Below are 26,227 nucleotides of genomic sequence, written 5' to 3'. Positions count from 1 at the left end.
ATTTCTGTTAGCCAGCCCCAGTGAAAATAGTATGTTGAACCCCTAATCAGTGGCCTGTAACACTGACTTCAGTCTATAAGGCTTTCCAGACACACCAGGAGCATCAATAAGTCATACGCATCTGTGACTGAACTGCCATACTTGGAGAAACATCCACTAACAACAACACATTTACCTGAAAAGTAATATGTGCCACTTCACAAGACGTTGTTCTATCATTTTGTAAAAGTTTAATTTGAAATGTGTCATGCACTTGTGTTTGTTTTCCCTAACATACTTGTAGGGTTAGAGTCGAGATTTTTACATTGCCATGCTACTCATCTTTTTGTCCCTTCATTCAGGATACAGGGCATTTCAATATACGGTGCCTTCGGAAAGTATTCAGACGCCTTGACTTTTCCCACATTTTGTTACTTTACAGCCTTATTCTAAAATGGATTAAATAAAAATACTCAGCAATCTACACACAATACCCCATAATGACAAAGCAAAAACAGGTTTTTAGAATTTTTTGCTAATTTGTTAAATTATTTACATAAGTATTCAGACCCTTTGCTATGAGATTCGAAATTGAGCTCAGGTGCATCCTGTTTCTACACCTTGATTGGAGTCTACCTGTGGTAAATTCAATTGATTGGACATGATTTGGAAAGGCCACACTGGTCTATATAAGGTCCCACAGTTGACAGTGCATGTCAGACCAAAAACCAAGCCATGAGGTCAAAGGACTTGTCCAGAGAGCTCATAGGTATGATTGTGTCGAGGCACAGATCTGGGGAAGAGTTCCAAAAAAATTGCTGCAGCATTGAAAGTCCCCCAAAACACAGTGGCCTACATTTTTAAATGGAAGACGTTTGGGACCACCAAGACTCTTCCTATACCTGGCCGCTCGGCCAAACTGAACAATCGAAGGAGAAGGGCCTTGGTCAGGGATGTGACCAAGAACCCAATGGTCACTCTGACAGAGCTCTAGAGTTCCTCTGGAGATAGGAGAACCTTCCTGAAGGACAACCATTTCTGCAACACCCCACCAATCAGGCCTTTATGGTAGAGTGGCCAGACAGAAGTCACTCCTCAGTAAAAGGCACATGACAGCCCGCTTGGAGTTTGCCAAAAGGCACCTAAAGACCTGAATGCCAAGCGTCACTTCTGGAGGAACCTGGCACCATCGCTACGGTGAAGCATTGTGGTGGCAGCATCATGCTGTGGGGATGTTTTTCAGAGGCAGGGACTGGGAGACTAGTCAGGATCAAGGCAAAGATGAGCGGCGCAAAGTACAGAGAGATCCTTGATGAAAACCTGCTCCAGAGCGCTCAGGACATCAGACTGGGGCGAAGGTTCACCTTCCAACAGGACAACGACCCTAAACACACAGCCAAGACAACGCAGGAGTGGCTTCTGGACAAGACTCTGAATGTCCTTAAGTGGCCCAGTCAGAGCCCGTACTTGAACCCGATCGAACATCTCTGGAGAGACCTGAAAATAGCTGTGCAGCGATGCTCCCCATCCAACCTGACAGAGCTTGAGAGGATCTGCAAAGAAGAATAGGAAAAACTCCAAATACAGGCGTGCCAAGCTTCTAGCGTCATACCCAAGAATACTCAAGGCTGTAATCGCTGCCAAAGGTGCTTCAACAAAGTACTGAGTAAGGAATCTGAATACTTATGTAAATTTGATATGTCAGTTTTTATTTTTAATAAATTATCAAATTCTAAAATCCTGTTTTTGCTTTGTCATTCTGGGGTATTTATTGATTTATGAGGGGAAAAAACTATTTAATACATTTTATAATAAGGCTGTAACCTACCAAAATGTGGAAAAAGTCAAGGGGTGTGAATACTTTCCGAAAGCACTCTAAATCCACGACTCTTAAGTCTGTGTTCTCAGTATATCACGACATAAGACAAATAAAAATTGGTGCTGTTTTTACGGCGAGGTGATGGATAAAAGCTGGCCTCCGCACATTGAGACTGTGTCGGGAGGGGAATTTCGCTGGGAATTTCTATCTCCAAGGAGTGTTTATTTAACCGATAAGTGTCTTTGAAAAGCAATGAATATCATTTTTTTGGGGGGGACAACAGTTTACTGGGCTCTGTAGATAAGATACTGCATCTGGGAATGGATACGGCCCACAGATGACAGTTTGTCCTTGAGACTGGACCAGACGCCAGGGTTTTTGCTGAATCCTCACCTCTCTCTCTTTCCATTTTTCTCTCCTTACTCAATCTCTCTCTCTGTCACGGTCTCTCTCTCTCTCTCTCTCATCTTTATTGCTATCTCTCTATCCATCCATCTCTCCCGATCTCTTTACCTCTGTCCTCTTTCATATTCTCTCGTTTTGTCTACTCTTTCATACTCTTTCACTATTCTCTCTTTATTTATCCCCTTCCCTCTCCGGTGTAACCGGACAGAGCCAGCAAGCCTGTTTTGAAAAATATGAACTAGAAGACAAAAGGAGAGAGGGTTTCCTATGCTGTACTCTGGCAAACCCATGTGTATATGTGCCTTACCTTTGCCTAACACCCTTAATAGTCATGTAGCGCCATACATACTAGGTGTAGATTCTCCGTAGGTGTTGGGGAACGAATTTACTGTATAGTGTGTCTCTTTTCTGGTTTATTCGACGCCACATGTGGCCCCAAAATTGCCCGAAAGCTTTATTTGATCCGACGCGGACTCAGACAGTGTCCGTCACTGGGGGGCTCTAAGCTCTGCTCTAAGTCGTCTTTCTTAGGAAACGGTGGGGTGCCCCCAGACCCCCTCTCTGTCTGTCTCATGACTGCCCTGTCACCTGGTCTCTCATAAAGTCAGTCTGAAGACTTGTTTTTGTGTCTGACTTTCATATTGTCTGTATGACCTTTCAGTGGATCTCTCGTGTGGTCATTCTTTCCGTCTCTCTTTCTCATGTCTGCCTTGGTCACTCAATCTCTCATACAGCCTGTCTGAAGACTTGTTTGTCCGTTAGTCTGACTCTCTTTCAAGTTGCCTGTCTGTTCATCCCTCTGTTTCATCACCCTGCTGCCTGTTCGTCTTTCCTACAGCGGGGGAAACGTAATCAAGCCATCTGCAATGATTGAATTCTGTCTGTCTGACACAGAGAGTGAGAGAGCCAGAGTCAGACAATGATTAGTTCAGTTGAACATTAGCTAACTATCGTGGCTGACTCAAACATTCATGTTTTCCAGATCACTGTCAATTATCCGTCAATCATTGACCCGGTTCGTTGTTGACGCCTTCAGTATCTGTCTGCCTTTTGAGTTCAGAGGTTAAAATGCTAATTGTTGACTATAGATAGGAATTTGTTGTTTTTGGTTGGATTTCCACAAATTATAATTTATCCTCTGACTAGTGTGACTTTGAGGGGATCCCTTTGATCATATAATGTGAGGCAAGGTGATTTGTAGATCGTTGATTCTGCTCTCTCCATAGAATGGAATGGAGCTCAAACACACACTATGTAAGTGTGTGGTTTCACTGCTCTGCAGACTGACGTTCAATCGCACTTGATCATTCCACAGATAATCTGGTAATCGAGAATTAGAGATGTCTGTTCATTGCCAATAGTGGAAGGGCTATTAGCCACGTGCGAGTGTGCGTGCGTTACTGTACAGAGGGATAGAGTGTCTAAGTCTTGGGGCAGACAGTGAGGAAAAATAGACTGAGAAAAAGAGGGAGACGGCATGATGTGAGAGGGGGAGAGAAAAGGCCAGAGGTGGAGTGGTAAAGAGGAAGAAAAGAGGGGAGGGCAGAAAGAGTGTAAAAGAGGACAAACGAGGGAAGGAGGGGGGCAGGTTGGGTGGGAGAGGGAACAGAAAGAGCATGAGAAGGATAGAGAGAAAGAAAGACATGCAACAAAGAAGTAGTGAGAGGGAGGGGCGAGAGAGAGAGGTCAGCCATGCCTGCCACTCATCACTCACTCCTTAATGACTCTCTTTTTTTTCTCTCTCTCTCTCTCCCTTTTCCCCCGGGAGTCTCAGCTTGGCCCAGCGGCCAATCAAATGAGGTCATCCAAAGTTCACGACCCCCACTACCACCGTGGTCCCACACAACACCCATCCCTTGTGTGTGTATTGTATGTGTGTGTGTGTTTTTGTCTGCCAACTTTCTGTTTTTGTTTTTTAAGAAACACATTTTTCTTAAAAAATGCAGGTGGGGGTGGATGTGTCTACAGTACATGGTTGATGAAAGACTTCTGTCAGTGAAGTATTTTGTTTTTCGTTGGTCCTTGATTTGGATATCTTTTAGATCTGCCAGGTACACCAGATTGTATGTTATGGTGCAATAAGGCATTTTTGTCACTGTCTACAATTATGAATTACGCAATAATATATTCTATCGAAGCAAAGTCTCAGTTATAGTTTTTTTGTACTTTTGTTCAGTCTTCTGTGTGTGTACTATGTATTGGTTCGACGCTGGCTCGGTTCCTATTCCTGCTTGCGTAGGGTGTTGACGGACCAGGTGTGTCTGTGGTACCACAGTGTCCCATTCCCCTTGGGCACGGTTTGTCAGCTATCTGGCTCTGGGAAGCATCAAGCAACGCAACTCAAAGTGAAGCCTTTTCACTCTCTCCCCCTCACACCAAATTTGGGAAACAGCTGGAAAGACCATGAAGATGATTTGTCTCCCTCTGCTAGTGTGTCTGACAGCTTCTGCTGCACCACACACACACACACACACACACACACACCCACATGCACTCACACTCCCCCTTGAGGAGATGTAAAATGAACAGTCCAATTTGGAGATATTCAGCATATTAAATGAAGTCTGTGTCTCTGGGGTGGATGGAGGGAGATTTGATAGGGTTTAATGGAACGAGTGGAACTTTTCATTATGTGTGTGTGTATGTGTGTGTGTGTGTGTGAGCACATTCCTACGTAGGTGTGTGTTCTCAAATATCTCTATGCAGAGTTTGTGAACACACACACAGGGTCTTGTATAAAGGGCTGTGCTCTCTTGGTGCGTGTTGCCAAGAAGGCCCTGATTTCCTTTAGCCCAGCATGGCTGGGTCATACATCACTAAGGGGCCTCCCAGCCCCGGTGGCAGGGGCTGACAGAATGACACGTGTCATTTATCATAGAGGGGCCAGGCCTTGGGAAACTACACAGACTCGACCGCACATGACACTGCCTGAGAGCGAGGGAGAGAGACCGAGAGAAAGAGGGAGAGCTCAGAAAGGGTCGTCTGTACGATACACAGATAGAATACACATGGACTCAGTGAGTAAGTCTCTGTTCGTTCGATCCTCTACGTATCCCTCTATCCCTTGTCCTTCTTTCTCTCGTTTTCCTCTCTCCCATGCACCCATCCATAACCCCGCTCCTCCTCCCGCCTCTCCCCCTGCGACTTCTCCCTCTTTCCCTCCCTCCATCCCTCCCACCAAGTCACTCGCCTGGCCCCCTTTTCATTGGTCTTCATGAGCCTCATTTATTTTGGATGCCACATGCAAGCTGACAGACATCACTCACTACTGCCCTCCCTGCACACACACACACACACACACACACACACACACACACACACACACACACACACACACACACACTACACACACACACACACATCGCCCTTCCCGACTTATCCGAGGTCAACCCAGCAGTCACGCTTCTCCATTTTACCTCGTCTCCCCCGTCTCTCATATCCTCCCACCACCCCCATCAACATTGCTGCCGATGGATGTGTCTTTAAAGCAGAGATTGATTGCGGATATCAGAGTTATGGTGTCATTTATCACAGTAGGGGGGCAGTGGATATCGTTGCGATATTCGTGGACACTGTCTGGGTGTATGTGTTCATGGATGGCACGGTGTGAGTGTGTTAGGTGTGTGTGTGTGTATGTGTGTGTGTGTGTGTGTGTGTGTGTGTGTGTGTGTGTGTGTGTGTGTGTGTGTGTGTGTGTGTGTGTGTGTGTGTGTGTGTGTCCGCCTGGCGCGGTATGGATGTGGCACGGTCGGCGGGCACTTTGAGAAGCTGTGCAAAAGTTTAATTGCCAGCGCGGTAAGGTTCTCTTTCGTCTCCATTTCTAAAACGTTCCATAGTCTGCCCTCAGTACGATATTATGTTGTGTTGAGCGATGGTTTCCTCTCTCTCTCTCTCTCTCTCTCTCTCTCTCTCTCTCTCACTCTGTCCATCACTCACCGTGCTCCCTCCTTCACTTACTGCTTCTCTCTTTCTCCTTCCTATTTCTCTTTTTTCCTCTTGCTCCTCCTCCTTCCTCCCTCTCTTCTAAGCTGTTATGGATGGTTTACTAAGAGTCATGTCCCTACCCTGGGAAATCTCAACACAGGTACACGCGCACGCACACACACCACTGCGAACACACAACATGACACACACACAAACACACAATCAGAGATGTAGGCATTGATCCCCCAGTGACGTGGTTTCTTCTGTGAGAGGCCAGTTTGTGATTTAGTGCGTCTCCTCCTTCAGGGGCTCTCTCTCTCGTTCCCCCTCTGCCTCCCTCTTTTGTCAGTTCACTGTCACGGCCATCAGGAATAGGCCTCCCCCCTACACACACACACACACACACACAAACACTCCCATGTGGGCTGACAGAATTGTTACTCTTTCTTGACCCCCTTTTGTTTTTTTCAACGCTTAACTTTCCAGTAACACTTCATTTAAACTGTTTAAATGAAGTAGCTTGACAACACAGGTTAGTGCAATGATGTAACAAGGTCTATTTTCTGTCACGTTGTTTGCATTGATATGAATGGAGTTGACATTGTTTTGTGGAATGAAGACGATGTTCTCATATGGTCAGCGAATTCGATTTGGCAATCAGTGTGTCCGTGCGCGCGTATGTGTGTATGTACGTGCGTGCGTGTGTGGTTTTCCTCTGTCTCTGATCTGACTCATTCACAGGCTGTGTGGGTTTTTCCCGCAGAGACAAGGGGTCAGTTTCAGGGAAGAGTGTGCGTGTGTCCTGTGTGTGCATGTTGTTGCTCAGCGGTGTACAAAGCGGATGGCCCATGTGAATAGAGGGGAAGGCTGAGGGTACAGGGAAGGGTTGATTAATGGGTTAGTGTACAACCAGACATAACTGGTGAGGTCATGGCCTTCTCTCTCGCTCACTCACTCACTCACTCACTCACTCACTCACTCACTCACTCACTCACTCACTCACTCACTCACTCACTCACTCACTCAACTATTCACTCCCCTGCACTGCCTTTCTGCCTTCACAATCCACTTTGTTTTCTTTTGTCTTTCCTTCTCCAGTGTAGTTTTTTAAATTCATTTTATCCCGTTTCATTTTAGACTCTATTCACTGAATGTAACCATTTGAAAAAAAACACGGTCTCTGACTCCTGAGAAACTAGAAAAAGATCAGTCCAAAACAACTATTAATGTCACTTTTGATTTGCTGCGGGTTTTTTTTTTTTACGGCCAAGCCGATTGGGCAGCAACCAGTGATTATCCAATTAGGGAGCCTCGTACTAACTTTTCTCCCTCATGGGAAATGTTCACCAAATAAAGTGTGACTGATGCAACAGGGGTCATGGAAAGGTGTGTCTGAGCAATACTTTTGTTTTCTCTCCCTTGCCATTTTCTCTCCTGTCCTCTGCAGAAAGAGTGTGATTTATGGTAATTATCGTCTTTGGGGTCATCCATCAAGCCGTTGTTGCTAGGCGATGGGAGCAGCTGTTGTTTGGGCCAGGGAAATTCCACTGTCAGGGGGCAGTACACAGGTGACTTCAGGGGGAGATTTAAAGGGACAGGCCCTGTTTTTTTGTTTTGTTCTTTTTCCCAGAGAACTCTTGTACATGTTGATTTCAGTTTGTTTTAATCTGTTTTTTTGGGGTTTAGTCAGTGCAGAGAAAAGACTAGGATAGATAGAAACAAGCTCCCAGGAATTCCTTGAAGTCAAACAATGACTGCGGAATGAAGAGGTAGATAGTGATACAATGATGATTCAGTTTGAACCTACCATTGCCAAAGACATCAGGGAATGAGGGAAGATTGTCAATGCAGCTGGTCTATGAAAATGCTTATCCTAGAACCTGTTGTGTATGAATTACAATGTCCTACACTAAGCGAAGCCTGAGTGCTTATAGTGGCACCAGAAGCACTCCAATGTTGACTTTAACCTTTCCAAAACCATCCGTTTTTCAATGTAGCTCTTCAGAAACAACCATGTGACGCAGAGGCTTCACTAACTGTAACAGCTAAACCTTCCAGGCGGTTTCTCCCAAAGCTTAACCAGGTGGGAGTGAGGCTACACTAACGCTCAGCTAACATTAGCAAAACGTTAGGACTTTTTGCTTGCATTATTTCGAGAAGCAGCCATAATGGGGGCAGCGGCTATACTAGTCTCTTATGTTCTGTAACATTCAGCTAACATTAGCGAAACGTTGGGACTTTGTAGTTACATAGGTTTGAACAGAAGCAGCCAGCCAGATGGGGGTTGGCTCTGCGGTGCTTATGATATAATGGCCATTGTCTAATCTCTGAGCAGCCTGGAGTTGACAGTGGGGGGGGGGGGGGGGGGGGGGGGTGATTTATTGACTGCAACCGTCGCTATGGCTGCTCAAAGCTGGCTCCCAGGGAACATGGACAAACAGAGAGGGAGGGGAGAAAGGAGAGAGGGAGAACAGGGAAGAAGGAGAGAGACTGTACTGCAATGCAGGAGCAAAGAGCAGCGGAGTAATATTACTGATTATCAGAAGTTTATTTGTCAAATTCAAAATTATTTGTTTCCAGTTAACTAATTCAGCAAAAAATACATCAAATAACTTTAAGGTTTCACACTGCTTGTTGTTAGTTTAAAGAAAATTACAATATGCGGTTACTAACCCACAATGTCTTCATGTAAATGAACTAACAGGTATGTTGTTAAATCGTTCATTTCTTATGGAGAGTTATAGAGTTATATTTACCTAGGATCTACACTTTTACCCCCTTTTTCTCCCCAATTTCATCATATCCAATTACGATATTGTCGCATCGCTGCAACTCCCCAACTGGCTCAGGTGAGGTGAAGTTCAAGTCATGCGTTCTCCGAAACATGACCCGCCAAACCACGCTCCTTAACACCTGCCGGCTTAACACGGAAGCCAGCCACACCCATGTGTCGGAGGAAACAACGTTCAACTGATGACCGAGATCAACCTGCAGGTACCTGGCCCGCCACAAGGAGTCGCTAGAGCACGATAAGCCAAGTGAAGCCCCCCGGCCAAACCCTCCCCTAACTCAGACGACGCTGGGCCTAATGTGCACCGGCCTATGATACTCCTGGTCACGGCCGGTTGTGACACAGCCTGGGATCAAACCCAGGTCTATAGTGACGCCTCAAGCACCGCGATGCAGTGCCTTAGACCGTTGTGCCACTCAGGAGGCCCCAAGATCAACCATTTTAAATATCAACAAAAAATAAAAACAGAAATAACTTATTTACATAAGTATTCAGACCCTTTGCTATGAGACTCGAAATTGAGCTCAGGTGCGTCCTGTTTCCATTGATCATTCTTTAGCTGTTTCGACAACTTGATTTGAGTCCCCCTGTGGTAAATTCAATTGATTGGACATGATTTGGAAAGGCACACACCTGTCTATACAAGGTCCCACAGTTTACAGTGCATGTCAGAGCAGATCTAAGCCATGAGGTGGAAGGAATTGTCCATAGAGCTCTGAGACAGGATTGTGTCGAGGCAACGATCTGGGGAATAGTACCAAAACATTTCTGCAGCATTGAAGGCATCCATAATTCTTAAATTGAATAAGTTTGGAACCAACAAGACACATCCTAGAGCTGGCCGCCCGGCAAACTGAGCAATCAGGGGAAAAGGCCCTTGGTCAGGGATCTGACCAAGAAACCAATGGTCACTCTGACGGAGCTCCATTGTTCCTCTTTGGAGATGGGAAAACCTTCCAGAAAGACATTTTACCATATATCAGGCCTTTACGGTAGAGTGGCCAGATGGAAGCCACTCTTCAGTAAAAGGCACATGACAGCCCACTTAGTTTGCCAAAAGGCACCTAAAGGACTCTCAGACCAGTCATCAAACCAAGATTGAACTCTTTGGCCTGAATGCCAAGTGTCACGTCTGGAGGAAACCTGGCACCACCCCTACGGTGAAGCATGGTGGTGGCAGCATCATGGTGTGTGGATGTTTTTCAGCTGCAGGGACTGGGAGACTGGTCAGGATCCAGGGAAAGATGAATGAAGCAAAGTACAGAGAGATCCTTGATCAAAACCTACTCCAGAGCGCTCAGGACCTCAGACTGGGGTGAAGGTTCACCTTCCAACAAAACAACGACCCTAAGCACACAGCCAAGACAACACAGGAGTGGCTTCGGGACAAGTCTCTGAATGTCCTTGAGTGGCTCAGCCAGAGCCTTGAACCTGATCGAACATCTCTGGAGAGACCTGAAAATAGCTGTGCAGGGGCACTCCCCATCCAACCTGACAGAGTTGCAGAGAGGAATGGGAGAAACTCCCCAAATACAGGTGTCAATCTGGTAGCATCATACCCAAGAAGACCCGAGGCTGTAATCTCCTCCAAAGGTCCTTCAACAAAGTACAGATTAAAGGGTCTGAATATTTATGTAAATGTCATATTTCAGTTTTGTATTTTTAAGTTAGCAGATAAAAAAAGTGAATGGTTTTGCTTTGTCATTATGGGGTATTGTGTGTAGATTGACGAGGGGGAAACAAAACAATTTAATACATTTTAGAATAAGGCTGTGACGTAATAAGTAGTGGAGAAAGTTATGGGGTCTGAGTACTTTCCGAATGCACTGTATGTGTTAGTGTTTGTTTGTTTTACCCATTGTTGGTTGTTGTCTCTGACTAATTTTGGTTCAATATGACTGGTGCTGTAGCAGAGTTAGAGTAACCTTGCCCTTGAGGCAATACGACACTGACAATGTAGAAAAGGATAGTGACATTTTCTGGAAACAGGCTTTGGAATGTGTGTGTCAATCTTTGGAAACACTACTAAACATAATTGCAGTTGAATGTTCATTTGTCTGTATGAGGGAAGTATCATGTGTAGTACAATATAATACAAAGTGTTACATTTTATATCTGAAAACGGTTTAAACAGTATTCTGTCCACACTACTATTTGAGAAATGTTCACATTTTCATAAACAGTACACTGTTGAGTGTTACCTGAGAAGTTCGTATGTACATAACAGGCAACATGACTACTCAGAACCCAGTGTACATAATAGTGATGTTTAGTATTGTTTGTTTGCTGATATTTTCTGATAGGATCCCCCCTGTGGGTTGACATTCTAGAGAAAATGTATTTTTGTATTTCATACTGATTGGCGTTCACCGGATTGTGTGTTTTCAATAGCGTTCAGTGGAAATCTACATCAAATGTGTAAGGGTGTAGTTTTTGAGAGAGTGAATGAACAGAGAGTCAGAAGGTGAAATTCCTCTTCTGGTGTACTAATACTTTTGTTTTCACTGTGCATCTACACACCAGTCGGTGTCCTTTTAACTGTGAGTAATGCGCTAATTGAGCCTATCAGTTATTCAACGATCACTCCAACGTTCTTGCAGCGTCTGGGATTGTCAGTGCTGTGTAGTTTGGATGTGTATTGGAAATGTGTTAGTAGTTAGGCCAAGGCCTAGTATTACCTTGGTGCCTTAGGTTAGGAGGTTAGCATAGTTGTTGCATTTTCAAATAATGAAACCGTGGTGGTCAAGGTAAACTTTTTCCCATGACTGAGAGCTTGTGGTGGAAGACGTACTTGTTCATGTTGCAGTGAATAAAGTTGTCATGGTGGTCAGGATAGCTCATGTCGGACTTATCTCCCTCTTCTGGACAGGGATATAAGAGTGAACTGACAGTACTCCCCCCTCCACAACCCAATAGTCCCGTCAACTCCCCTTAGTGACCCCCCCCCCCCCATTGTTTGAAGCTAATGTAAAATGCTCTGTTTATATGACCCATTTTAGCTGGTTATTAGCGGCCAGCAAGTTAGTGTACTGCAGATGACAGGGAAAGTGTGCTACACAACCTTAGGATATATATATATATATTATAGGACGAAGTAGGCTTTACATTGGAGTGTGTGTGAGATGGAGAGAGAAAGGTGGATGAGAAGGTACAAATGCATTATACATTTGATACCATGCTACAGGTGTATCATATGAAATTATCTTCATACACCTTTTGTACCTTTTAATATCCATTTACCAACAATAGGCAGAAATGTTATGTACGAATACAAATTTGGCTTAAATGATGATAATTTTTGTGAATTGAATAGAAAATAAATTACAATCACTCATTATGACAGATAAAGAACTGTCTCCAATCGAGCATAAGATTAGAAAAAAGTAATACTTCCAACCCATTTGAATTCCATTTATCCTACATTTCATATATCTTGTCGAAAGTAGACACGCGCACTCGGTTGTGCAGCGAACACGGTTTTCCTCCACCTCCGGAAGTTTTGGAAAGCCGAGGAGATGAAATTGCACGGCCTGCTGGAACAGTACACCAGCTATTGGAGGCCCTGCAGGTATTGTGCCATATGGTCAATTATTCCACATGGGCAGGGGGAAGGGGGGGCTGGGAACTGTGAGCAGATTTTTATAAGCAGGCAGTTGAGGGGAAATCAGATATTAATTTAGAGCGACCACTCCACAAGATTCACGGCAAACAAAATCAATGTCACTTTTTACTGGGCGAGGTCCATGTAAAACAAGCCTCGGAACTTCAAAGGCCCCCGCTTTTGTTTAGGCTGGGATAAAGTTTGGTCTGTCTTGAGACAAAAAAAGGCAGTGGACATAATCACAACAATAATGCTAATCGGTGAATGGGTAGCTCCCTAAGCAAGGATTGTATGATGGAAAAAGATGGGTAAAAAACGGAATACCCTTTCCTAGTATAGTTTGTTCCTGGGCATATTGAAGGGGCAAATTTGGTTTGAAATCGCAAAAAAGCAGTCAAACTTTGCTAGCCGAATAATGTTAAAGGAGATTGTACACCAACAGCAGTCACAAGAGAAGTACTAAAAAAACAGAGGTCCTCACCATTACAGTAAATAATATGCCCTTCTTTTTTTTTAACAAAGGGAACGACTTTGAGAATCATCTCGAAATTAAAACTATGCTATCGACCCTTTTACACACAGACGTAAATGAAAAGGTCTGGCAGTTTTTCCTCGGTTAGCCTTAGCGAACGTAGGCAGTAGGCCTTAACGCCAGCTTGCTTTAGCGTAGGCCCCGCGAGCGCTTGGAACAGACAGCATCACGCCACCCAGGCCTGTGCAACAGTGGCTGTCCCAGAGAAGAAGAAAGAGCGAGAGGGAGGAAAAGACTTGCCCCCTGACGTGCGGTGCATTACCATAATTGGCTTTTCTACATGATCGGACAGAGGAAATAATAATGTCATTTTATTTACAGCCAGTCCCACTGTCCCCCTCTCTCTCGTGTGTGTGTTTGTGTGTGTTTGTGCGCACACACACATCGTGCAGGTCAAATGACACACACTGATCAGGCCTGTCCAAAGCCATCACAGCTAAGTGGCAGCGAGCGGAGGGGCCGGTGACAAAAGCAAAGCGGAGAGAGAGAGAGGAATAAGACTGGCCACGTTTCGGCCCCCATTCTGAAGGGCGTCTAAACGGCGACTCGGTTGCTGGTCTGGAATAGCAGAGAGCCCGACACGGGCTAAATCAGCGGAGTGCGAGCAGGCGGAATTGGACATTAGCACCGCAAATGACTGCCAGGATTGGCCCTCTTCTCCGAGACAGAGTAAATAAATATGGAGGGGTGTGTGTGTGTGTAGCATGTGTGTGAGTTGCAATTCGGTGGTGCTGCTTCTCGCTCAACTGCTCTCGCTCCCTGTCTCACATTGTTTCCCTCCCGATAGCTTTGGTTAAGTTTGACACCAGCCAAATGGTGTAACCTCTGCGCCCCGTGACAGATAGATAGTGTTATGGGTTTAAGTGACAGATTTGCGCAAGAGAAACGAGCCAGGAAAAATATATATGAAGCGACTCCATTTTTCAGACGTTATATAGAGAGAGAATCTGCCGGCTCTCTCTCGGGAAAGCAAAACTTAATTTCCGTCTAATTTGTTTTGAAGCAGAGGGGCCTGTCTCGCCAGTTGATTCTCAAGTTGTTCCGATGCAATGTTTGAGCGTGTCAACACATTAGCGCATGTGAGTGAAAGCACAGCTAGTTGGGAATTCACTGTGCATACTATCACAAACACTGTGCCATATAGACAATGCAGAAACAGTACTGTAAGAGGACAATGCTTCTTTTTATGTTTATCCATGACAGATTCTTTGATGAATACAGTATTATATTTAAACAATAAGGTCCGAGGAGGTGTGGTATATGCCCAATATACCACGCTAAAGGTTGTTCTTAAAGAGTGACTGGACACAGCCCTTAGGCGTGGTATATTGGCCATATATCACAAACCCCTGAGGTGCCTTATTGCTATTATAAACTGGTTACCAACATAATTTGTGCAGTAAAATAAATGTTTTGTCATACCTGTGGTATACGGTCTGATATACCACGGCTGTCAGCCAATCAGCATTCAGGGCTCGAGAAACCCAGTTTATAAAACAGATTTGAGCTTGGCATAGAGGGGGCTTGTACATGTTTGCGTGTGCGTGACTGTGAGAATGTCTTTCTGTTTTTGTCTATGTACTGTAAACTTAGGGGTGTGTGTGTGTGACAGTAAAGGCCCGGTAGTGTCCTGCCGAGGTGTCACCTGTCTGGAGGAAGCCCGGGCCAAAGTGACAGGCTTGTCTCTGGATGCAGATGGCCTCGCTCTCCCTTTCCTCTCCACAGCTGTCACACGTCCCCTCTGTGTTTGACACACACACACACACACACACACACACACACACACACACACACACACACATACTAACACGCACACGTCATTGACACTGACACATGAACGTACTGAGACACACAAACACACAGGGACAGGCCTGATGGATACATACAGAATATCTCCCTAGCACACCAGGTGGATAGATGCGCATAGATGCTTACATACCCACCCACGCTCACTCACATACACGCACACAAATGCACACCTTTCATTTTTATCTCGCTGCCTCAGGTTACAGTCGATTTCACATATGACCCACCCAAGGACAGACAAACTCAAAACTCTCCTGTTCACACCTCTATCAGCTAACACCTAAACAAATCTTCTTTCCTTTTTTTGTCTTGACAAACTTATTTTCCTCTCCCATTCTCCGTGACAGCACAAAGTGGGCTTCTTTTTCTTTTTCTCTTTTGTTGACTGACAGGCACAGCAGACGTCCTCCCCTCCCCCTATTTGAATCCTTCCCCCCTCCCCCTCTCTCCGTTGTTCTGAGTGAGGCTTGAAAGCGCCTTGTCAGCGTCTCCCCATCACTGATTGCCTTATTAGACACCGGTGACACCAGGAGATTTTATTTATTTTTTTATATTTTTTTACACAGATGGCGAAAAAGGAGGGAGAGGAGAAGGGGGGGAAAAAATGGACTTTTATGTTGTTGTTTTTTTTCTTTCGCTGAAAGAAAAGGCTTGTTTGTGGACACTGACACCCACCACCCTCACACTGACACATGATTTGACACTGATGGTTGTCGAGGTGGAGGCAGCAGTCTGGGGATGTCGGGGGAAGTACGTGTTTGGGGGGGGTGTGTGTGTATGGTGGGGGGGATCTGGGCTGAGGTGTAGGTGTGTGTGTGTGTGTGTGTGTGTGCAGGAAAAGACTGGCATTGTTTTTAGAAGTGTCAGGTTCTCTTGTCTGTCTCTTCTGTCGAGGCGTTCCCTCTTTACCCACTCTGCTCAGTCAGAGCTAAGGGTAATTATAGTGGAGACGCTAATTTACATTTTTTTTGGTGTGTTGCTTAGTGTGATGAGCTATTTGGAGACAGTGAGAGAGTAAGAGTGATGGGAGAGTTGTCAGTGCTTTGAGGTACTCATCCAAACGCTCCAATGAAGTGATATACGGAATGCTCTTGACAATGGATGGACCTCTGACATTTTTTGTTGTTGTCAGTTCTTTAATTGGATTAGATGTGAAAGGGTGTGATGTGGGGCTCTGGGATACGCCTAGTTGTAGTATCGGACAGATAGATTCCAGGAATTATGTGAGCAGAGTAGTATTACCTTTTTGTGTGTATACAGTACACGTTAGAGTTGGATGTTCGTACACATTTATACCAGCACACACACACACACACACACACACACACACACACACACACACACACACACACACACACACCCCCCCGTAGTCACAGTTGCTTATGGCCCTGCAGCTTCTCTCAGGCAGCAGTAAACGGCAGCTCACAAACATCAGGTATTAAGTCTTCTCCGATTATGGGCGTGAGCGGCATGCACAGGCCAGGAGCTGACAGCACATCTGCCTCCTCGCTAGAGACTGATACTGGCACCTTGGACAAGCATCTTATGGGGAAGGATAGAGTGAGCTGCCCGAGCACTGTCTCCATCTGTCTGTCTCTGTCTCTCTTTCACTCGCTCTTTCCCCCTCGCTCTCGCTGTCCTTCTCTCTATTTACAGTGTTTCTCCTTTACGATTGCCATTACAATATGGAACGTATGTAATGTAGATACAGCACGTTTTCATATCGAGTGGAACGTGACGTAGTATTGTGAAATTGGAACACATTTGATTGTTTGGAAATTTGTTCCTCTACAATTTTTTTTATTCGCTACTTAGTGCAGTTTAGAGACAGTTGAAGTCTGACATTGTCTCAAAGTCCAGAGGGCCTGGATTTCTACTTGAGAGACGGTTGACGCTGGTTATAGGCTTATTCTCAAAGTAAAATGTCTGCCATGATTCCTGCATGGCTCCAGGGGTTGCAATCTCATGTTGTCTTCCATTAAAGATAGCCACCCGGGCAGCTGATCAACACAGGTAGTGCCTTGTTAAGTACTCAATCACGTGGCTTTCATTCACTTTCCTTAATGGTCATTAAAGTAAATGGCGTGTCTTTTCTATCTTGTCGTGCCCTGACAAAGAATTCCATTATTCCCTTTTCGAGGCTGACGACACTTAAAAGTGTGAATGCCAGAGGAAAATGCAGTTTCATTAGACACATACCATAGCCATGCTGTTGTTACCTATTATCTCTTCTTTATCTGATGAAAGGCCTCATAAGGACTGCATGATTGTTTTGGTGTTGAAGAAAAAATAACTGGTGTAGTTTTTCCTCAATTCAGATAAAACATTTTTTAAATAGTGTACTTCGAAATAGTATGCAGATGAACCTTGATATAGGAGTCTGAGTGGAGAAAGAGAAAGTATACTCAGAAGTCACATCCTCTATGGGTAATATTCTGTTTCCCCTCCCCCCCGGAAGCCGCCACACTCCGCTCCCTGAGAACTAGTACAGCATGGATGGTGACAACATGTCATGTCATTTCCACCGGCGATTTCCACGCGCCACGCTGTGAGGAGTCCACTGCCTATGCCAACTCTACGCCAGCCCGGTCGAGGGCCTGGCATGCTCACCCACTTATTGCACACTTGACGGGCAGGGTGTGAGTGGCACAGTGGTAGCAGAGACTGGATCAAAGTCAAGAGAGAGTCAGTGCCCTCCAACTAGAAGAGGAAGCCATTTTAGTACATGAACTGGCTTGTGGCTGTGGTGGTCACCTTTTTAACTGGGCAGTCTAATCATTTGAAGGATAGGATTTAGGACTGTGAACTTTTCTTTTTGTATATTTGTATTCAACAGTGTACATCAATATTATATAGTGTATGATAACTTGGAGTTAAGACATTACAGCACTACAAAGCAACAAACATGAGAGTTCTAACATGCTGTATGTAGGCTACTGACCTTTTTTGTCAAGTGGACTCTGTGTTGATTAATATACATCTTCTGCTTTGGGAACTGGTTTTCCATCATGTAGAATTTTGCTTGTGTCCCTAGTTTTTGAACTCAAGGGGAAATATTTATCTTGCTCATCTGTGTTCTCCTTTACCCTTGCTGAGCCGTAATGTTCGATACCTTCGTTAGGCCGCACAGCGAAGGGGACTATCTATCATAGTCAAGATATCGATGTTTGCCACTTTATAATTGCAAAGCTGTGTCCTCTGCCAGGACTATTGACAAAAATCTCTTAAGAATCATGACGCTCACCCACTCTTTACACGTTCAGAGATGCATGCATGCATGGTATACACACATTAAACGCACATTATGGGATACAAACATTGAGAATCTTTATACACATCAGGTGGACACATCTGACCAGTTTGAGTGGTGCCATTAGGAATGTTCTGTCCCAATGAGTTGCCTGCCTGATGTCCCTTTTTTTTCTCTCGTCTTGTGTTTTTCAGCTTATGGGGACGAGGACGAATTTAAGGCTGATGACAAGATCGATGAGGAGCACCTGCAAGATGATGGGCTCTCCTTGGATGGACAGGACGGCGAGTACCTCTGCAACGAGGACGACGATGCCGGGGACCAATTCAGCTTTCAGAACTCCCCGTTCAGCAATGGCACCAACCCCGACGCCGGCTACGCCTCTCCTCTCAGCGATACCAGCGACCAGCTTATCGACTTCCAGAGCACTCGCTCCAAGGACGGACTGGATAAGGAGGAGGCAGTCAAAGGAGGAGTAGACCACCTCAAGATCCCCAATGGCCTGTCTCTGCAGGACAGCCTGGCACAGATGAAAGCCGTCTATGCAAACCTGATCTCGGACGCCTCTTGGTCCAGCATCACCAAGGACATGCTAAGAAGTAACAGCAACAAGGTCATCAGTGTGATCAGCAACAGCAATGGAAGCGGCCACAAGGGGAGCAACGGTATCGCCAACAGTAATACTATCAGACTTGTGAACAATAATAACCACACCAACAGCAGCAGCAACACCTCTGCCCCTACCAACACAACCAGCAACACTACCGCTACAAGCACCGCTAACACTAACAACAATGGCACTGGTGTCAGCACTGGCAGCACCGGTGGAGTGACCTACGACTGGCACCAAGCTGCTTTGGCCAAAACCCTGCAGCATACACCATATAACCTCCTTCCCGAGCCGAGCCTCTTCAGCACTGTGCAGCTATACCGGCAGAACAATAAGCTCTATGGCCCGGTGTTCACCGGTGCCAGTAAGTTCCGGTGCAAGGACTGCAGCGGAGCCTATGACACGCTGGTGGGGCTCACGGTACACATGAATGAGTCAGGCCACTACCGTGATGATAACAAGGACAAGGAGGAGGAGCGGGGAAAGAGGTGGTCCAAGCCCCGTAAGCGCTCCCTCATGGAGATGGAAGGCAAGGAGGACGCTCAAAAGGTTCTCAAGTGCATGTACTGCGGCCACTCCTTTGAATCCCTGCAGGACCTGAGCGTCCACATGATCAAAACAAAACACTACCAGAAAGTACCTCTCAAAGAACCCATGCCAGCCCTCACCTCAAAACTGGTGCCACCTACCAGAAAAAGAGCATTTCAGGACTTGGTGTCCCCGTGCTCACCAGAATCTATCCACAACATACCTGGTGTACACCTGGGGGAGACCATGAAAGACCAGAAAGTGGTTAACCCCTATGTCACAGCAAATAACCGCTACGGCTACCAAAATGGCGCCAGTTACACCTGGCAGTTTGAGGCTCGCAAGGCCCAGATCCTCAAATGCATGGAGTGTGGGAGTTCCCACGACACCCTGCAACAACTGACAGCCCACATGATGGTCACAGGACACTTTTTGAAAGTGACCAACACAGCGTCCAAAAAGGGGAAGCAGTTGGTGTTTGACCCCCTGATTGAGGAAAAGATACAGTCCATTCCTCTCCCGCCGACCTCTACACGACTCCCTGCGCCCAATGTGAAGTCACAGCCCGATTCTCCTCTCCTGCTCTCCTCCCACACTGAAGAGAAAAGGGAGGAACACGAGGAGAAAATGGAGATGAGTGAACCAGAGACTAAGATCAAAGAAGAGAAAGAGGATCTGACTGAGAAAAGTGAGAAAGCTGGCAAGGCTAGACATTACAAGTATCTCACAGAGGAAGACCTGGAAGAGACTCCCAAAGGAGGTCTGGATATCCTGAAGTCCTTAGAGTTCACAGTGTCAAGTGCAATCAGCAAGGCCCAGACTGGGACGCCCACCTGGGGTGGTGCTGGCTACCCTAGCATCCACGCTGCCTACCAGCTCCAGGGGTCTCTGAAGTCCTCCATGCAGAGTGTCCAGGTGGTTCAACCCTTGTTCAGCACTAGCAGCTTGAAGGTGATGGCCTCTGACTCCAGCAATCTGATCCATTCACCGATCAGCCATTCCCCACCTCCAAGCCACAAGAACAATGTGCTGGCCATGGAGGAGCTAGTGGAAAAAGTCACAGGGAAGGTCTCTGTGAAAAAGGAGAAGGACGAGAAGACCTCAGAAAGTAAATGCAAAGCGAGCTCTACCAAGTCACCGTCCCCACTGTCCAAGGAGAGGAAGGGGTCACCCATGCCGGAGAGCCTCAACAAGCCGGTGAAAAACATTGATGTAGAGGATAAGAGCGAGCCTAGAAGCAGAGAGGGAGAGGCAAAAGACAGCAAAGCGGATCCGCCAATGAAGAACGGAACAGATGTGCCAAAAACGGTAGTCAGCAATGGCTGTAACAGCTTGGGAATCATCACAGATCATTCACCTGAGCAGTCTTTTGTCAACCCTCTCAGTGCGTTGCAGTCCATCATGAACAATCACTTGGGAAAGGCCTCAAAGACAGCCACCCCCTTTCTAGACCCTCTGGCAATGCTGTACAAGATCAGTAACAACATGATAGAGAAGCCCATGAACAACTCCAATCGGGTCAAGCAAGTTGAGTCAATCAATCGATTCTATGACAATGATGACCAGCCCATGGACTTGACAAAATCCAAAAACACGAATGGACGCACCGCTAACAGCACCTCCACTACACCGAACAACAACAACAACTGTAATACCAATAACAGCAACAGGCCTATTCTCTCAAGCTTGTCTGAATCTCTTTCGTCCCCTTTACGGGAAAATGCTTTGATGGACATCTCCGACATGGTCAAGAACCTGACCGGCCGTCTGACACCGAAATCGTCCACCCCATCCTCCATCTCTGAGAAATCTGACGCGGACAACAGCGCCTTCGAGGATGGCTTGGAGGAGCTCTCTGCATTCCAGAAAAGGAAAGGCCGGCAGTCCAACTGGAATCCTCAGCACCTCCTCATCCTTCAGGCCCAGTTTACCTCCTGTCTCCGGGAGACGTCTGACGGCAAGTTCGTCATGACTGACCTAGGCCCCCAGGAGCGGGTCCATATCTGCAAGTTCACTGGTCTCTCCATGACCACGATCTCCCATTGGCTGGCCAATGTCAAGTACCAGCTGAGGCGGACAGGCGGGACAAAATTCCTGAAAAACATTGACTCGGGCCAGCCCCTGTTTCTCTGCAGTGACTGTGCCTCTCAGTTTAGGACTCCTTCCTCTTACATAAATCATTTGGAGTCCCACTTAGGCTTCAGCATGAAGGACATCTCAAAGCTTTCCATAGATCACCTTAGAGAGCAGCAGGCAGTTACCAGAATGATAACGGAGAAAACGTTCAGTTCCCTGGGACTTAATGAGGAAGACTCATGCTCTGTATTTCAGTGCAAGCTGTGCAATCGGACCTTTGTCAGCAAGCATGCAGTCAAACTGCACCTTAGCAAAACGCATGGCAAGTCTCCGGAGGACCACCTGATCTTTGTCACTGAACTAGAAAAGTTTGATAAAGCATAAATGAGCTGGACAAAAGCTGATGATATGACTGATTACTGAATCGTTGCACTATATCTCAATACTGCACTGCATCTTAACTGAGACTTTGGAATCAGTCCGAAGTAACTGCTGTCATAAAACTGGGCCATGTTCTGTTTTGGATTTTATTTAATTTTTAAATTGAACACACATTTTGCAGGTTATTTATATGATCTTTTGTCTGTGCATGTTTTTCAGTGAATTATAGGGATACTTTGGGATTTTGGCAATGAGGCTACTTATCTACTTCCCCAGTCCGATGAACTCGTGGATACCATTTTTATGCTTCTGTGTCCAGTATGATGGGAGTTTGAGGTAGTTTTTGTCGAGCCGATGCTACCTAGCGTTAGCGCAATGACTGGAAGTCTGTGAGGATCTGCTAGCATGCTAGTTCATCTGAATCTGGGGAAGTACACTGAACAAAAATATAAACGCGACATGTAAAGTGTTGGTCCCATGTTTCATGAGCTGAAATAAAAGATCCATGAAATGTTCCATATTATTTTCAAAAATGTTGTGCGCACATTTGTTTACATCCCGGTTAGTGAGCATTTCTCTTTTGCCAAGATAATCCATTTACCTGACAGGTGTGGCATATCAAGAAGCTGATTAAACAGCATGATCATTACACAGGTGCACCTTGTGGTGGGGACAATAGAAGGCCACTCTAAAATGTGCCATTTTATCACATAAAGTTTTGAGGGAGTGTGCAATTGGCATGCTGACTGCAGGAATGTCCACCAGAGCTGTTGCCAGATAATATAATATTCATTTCTCCACCATAAGCCAACCTCCAATGTTGTTTTAGAGAATTTAGCAGTTTGTCCAACTGGCCTCACAACCACAGACAAAGTAACAACACCAGCCTAGGACCTCCACATTCAGCTTCACCTGTGGGATCGTCTGGGAGGGGTATTTCTGTCTGTATTAAAGCCCTTTTGTGAGGAAAAACTCATTCAGGTTGGCTGGGCCTGGCTTCCAAGTAGCCCACCCATGCCTAGTCGTGTGAAATCCATAGATTAGGGCCTAATGAATTTATTTAAATTGACTGATTTCCGTATATGAACTGTAACTCAGTAAAATCTTTTAAATTCTTGCATGTTACTTTATGTTGTGTTTATATTTTCATTCAGTATAGATAAAGGGCATAATTTCCAAAATCACAAAGTATCCCTTTAAGATGAAACTAACATTTAACATTTTTTTGAACAAAACCACAAATTCTGCAAATATATGATTGATATGAAGGTGTTTAGTTGTTTACAACTAATAAAAAATGAATTAGGATTTATGCACTTTACATAAGTGCTTTTGGGGTACTATGATGAGGTACACATTAGGGTTGTTAAAATAAACTCCATGGCAAGATTACATTTAGACTCTCTCTTCTCCTGATCACCTCAACATTGCATAAGGGATATAACATTTTAAAGGATGATATGTAGGTCAAATAGCAAACTACAGAAAGAACAGAATACTCATTTGTTTTGCTTTTCTCTGCATACAGTATTTGTTTCCCTAATCAAGTATTATTTAATGGTGGTATTGAAATATTTGCTTTGATACCACGTTTCTTTGTATTGTGTGCAGTTTCAGTTTCAACTTGTAAATTCAGTTTTAAAAGGATACATACATAAATGATCAGCAAGCGTGTGTAAATGTATGTCATATCTTGCTATTTGCTGCAGCTCAACATTTGTACTGTGTGCATTTTTATATTGTCATTTTATAGAGAAATATGGAAAAAAATATACAATTAACTATATATAGGTATAAATAGTATATACAGTGCCTTCAGAAAGTATTCAGACCCCTTGACTTTTTCCACATTTTGGTAGGTTACAGCCTTATTCTAAAATGTATTAAATATTTTTTCCCCTTCATCAATCTACATATAATACCCCATGATTACAAAGCAAAAACAGGATTTTGTAAAATGTTGCTAATTTATTACAAATAAACTGAAATATCCCATTTACATAAGTATTCAGACCCTTTACTCAGTACTGTGTTGAAGCACCTTTGGTAGCGATTACGGAATGTAGAATCTAGAATCTTAGAACCTAGAATCTTCTTGTGTATGATGCTACAAGCTTTTCACACCTGTATTTTGGGAGTTTCTCCCATTCTTCTCTGCAGATCCTCTCAAGCTCTGTCAGGTTGGATGGGGAGCGTTGCTGCACAGCTATTTTCGGGTCTCTCCAGAGATGTTCAAGTAAGGGCTCTGGCTGGGCCACTCAAGGACATTCAGAGTATTGTCCCAAAGCCACTCCTGCGTTGTCTAGGCTGTGTGCTTAGGGTGGTCGTTGTCCTGTTGAAAGGTGAACCTTCGCCCCAGTCTGAGGTCCTGAGCGCTCTGGAGTAGGTTTTCATCAATGATATCTCTGTACTTTGCTCCATTCATCTTTGCCTCGATCCTGACTAGTCTCCCAGTCCCTGCCGCTGAAAAACATCCCCACAGCGTGATGCTACCACCACCATGCTTCACCGTAGGGATGGTACCAGGTTTCCTCCAGAAGTGATGCTTGGCATTCAGGCCAAATAGTTCAATCTTGGTTTCATCAAGACCAGAGAATCTTGTTTCTCATGGTCTGAGAATCTTTTGGTGCCTTTTGGGAAACTCCAAGCGGATTGTCATGTGCCTTTTACTGAGGAGTGGCTTCCGTCTGGCCACTCTACCATAAAGGCCTGATTGGTGGAGTGCTTTAGAGATGGTTGTCCTTCTGGAAGGTTCTCCAATCTCCACAGAGGTACTTTGGAGCTCTGTCGGGTTCTTGGTCACCTCCATGACCAAGGCCCTTCTCCCTCGATTGCTCAGTTTGGCTGGGCGGCCAGCTCTAGGAAGAGTCTTGGTGGTTCCAAACTTATTCCATTTAAGAATGATGGAGGCCACTGTGTCCTTGGGGACCTTCAATGCTGCATAATTTTTTTGGTACCTTTCCCCAGATCTGTGCCTCAACACAATCCTGTCTTGGAGCTCTACGGACAATTCGTTTGGTTTGGTTTTTGCTCTGTGGGACCTTATATAGACAGGTGTGGGCCTTTCCAAATCATGTCCAATCAATTGAATTTTACACAGGTGGACTCCAAGTTGCAGAAACATCTCAAGGGTGATCAATGGAAGCAGGATAAACCTGAGCTCAATTCTCATAGGAAAGGGTCTGAATACTTATGTGAATAAGGTATTAATGCTTTCTATTTTTAAATTTGCAAAAAAAAATCTAAAAACCTGTTTTTGCTCTGTCATTATGGAGTGTTGTGTGTAGAGTGCTGAGGATTTTTAGTTATTTAATCCATTTTAGGATAAGGCTGTAACGTAACAAAATGTGGAAAAAGTCAAGGGGTCTGAATAGTTTCTGATGGCACTGTATACTGTATATATACTGTAGAGCCAGAACATGTCCTTTTTTTCAATGAAAAGTAGGTCCTTCAGTGTGGTTTACATGATTAAATGTAACTACGCAGGCATCTCTTCTGGTGCATGGTACTGTATGTCAAAATAAACATGCAATGCACAAGAAATTATACATTTCAATGTTGTATCATTAATACTGTTCAAAATTCTATCCTCTAAATCATGAAAGTATTGTTTTGTTTCTGCAATTGTAAAATAAACTTTAAACCTGTATTCTGCTTTGTTATTTATCTTGGAGATTTTTTTAACAAGGCAATGTAGCATCAGGAAAACATTGATTTATTCTTAGTGGATATATCAATTCTCGGCTTGAAGGTAACCAGACCCTCAGCAAAAATGTGTTTTAAGTGGTCAAGACATTACCTTTCGTATGTAGTTTGTCTATCACTGATTAGACACACTCATATTGACTATTTCACATTGTATATTTTGTGTGTTAGCCTCTTGATGACACACACCAATGAGCATTAGTAGAGTCACAGCAACGAGGGGATTTGTCTCCTGGACCAGCAAAAAACAAGCTGCACTTTGAAGAGATTCATATTGACAATGGAGTCGAGATACTAGTGATTTTAGCACCATAGCGCCTGTTAACCTTTTACTGCAGTGGGCTAAATTAGGGTCACACAGAGGGATTCACCTCACACACATGGTTATGTGCTTAACCCTTGTGTAGTCTTAACATTCTGTATACTCCCCTTGTCCTAAGGGTAACAAATGAGCCGCCTTCACTAAACCCCTAAAATAAAGCAGCTTAATTGAATTTTAAACCCCACATCTATTTTGCATGAAGAAACAACCTGTCATTCATCACAAACTTTGGGAATATCTGGGTTTTCCCTCTTCACAATGCAGAAAGACTGCATTTAATCAGTGGACACCACACATTTTTATTATAACACACATGTCATAATTGTTTTCTTTACTAAAGTAGATGTTTAATATTATTATCATTATTATTGCTAAAGGTACTGCATAGGTGTAAACATACATTTTAGCAAGAGATAGCACTTGTATAGCCTAAGAAAGTAGCAGAAATGTGCAGAAGGTAGTTTTGAATGCATTTTATTGAAGGGAAACAAGTCTTGA

General features: G+C 44.7%; 1 protein-coding gene across 1 annotated transcript in view; it reads left to right on the top strand.

Moving 5' to 3' along the window:
* Positions 1-25,351, top strand: part of LOC106588299 (teashirt homolog 1-like) — a 32,981-nt gene extending 7,630 nt beyond the window's left edge. Inside the window, exon 2 of the mRNA XM_014177131.3 lies at positions 18,302-25,351. Within this exon, the coding sequence (XP_014032606.1) occupies positions 18,302-21,705 (3,404 nt within the window). The 3' untranslated portion in view covers positions 21,706-25,351. The remainder of the gene's footprint in view (positions 1-18,301) is intronic.
* Positions 25,352-26,227: the final 876 nt, after the last annotated feature.

The sequence above is a fragment of the Salmo salar genome, chromosome 27 (assembly GCF_965601325.2).
Source record: "Salmo salar chromosome 27, fSalSal1, whole genome shotgun sequence".
Classification (NCBI taxonomy): domain Eukaryota; kingdom Metazoa; phylum Chordata; class Actinopteri; order Salmoniformes; family Salmonidae; genus Salmo; species Salmo salar.
Note: the sequence above shows the minus strand (reverse complement) of the source record. Positions and strands in the feature narration are given on the sequence as shown.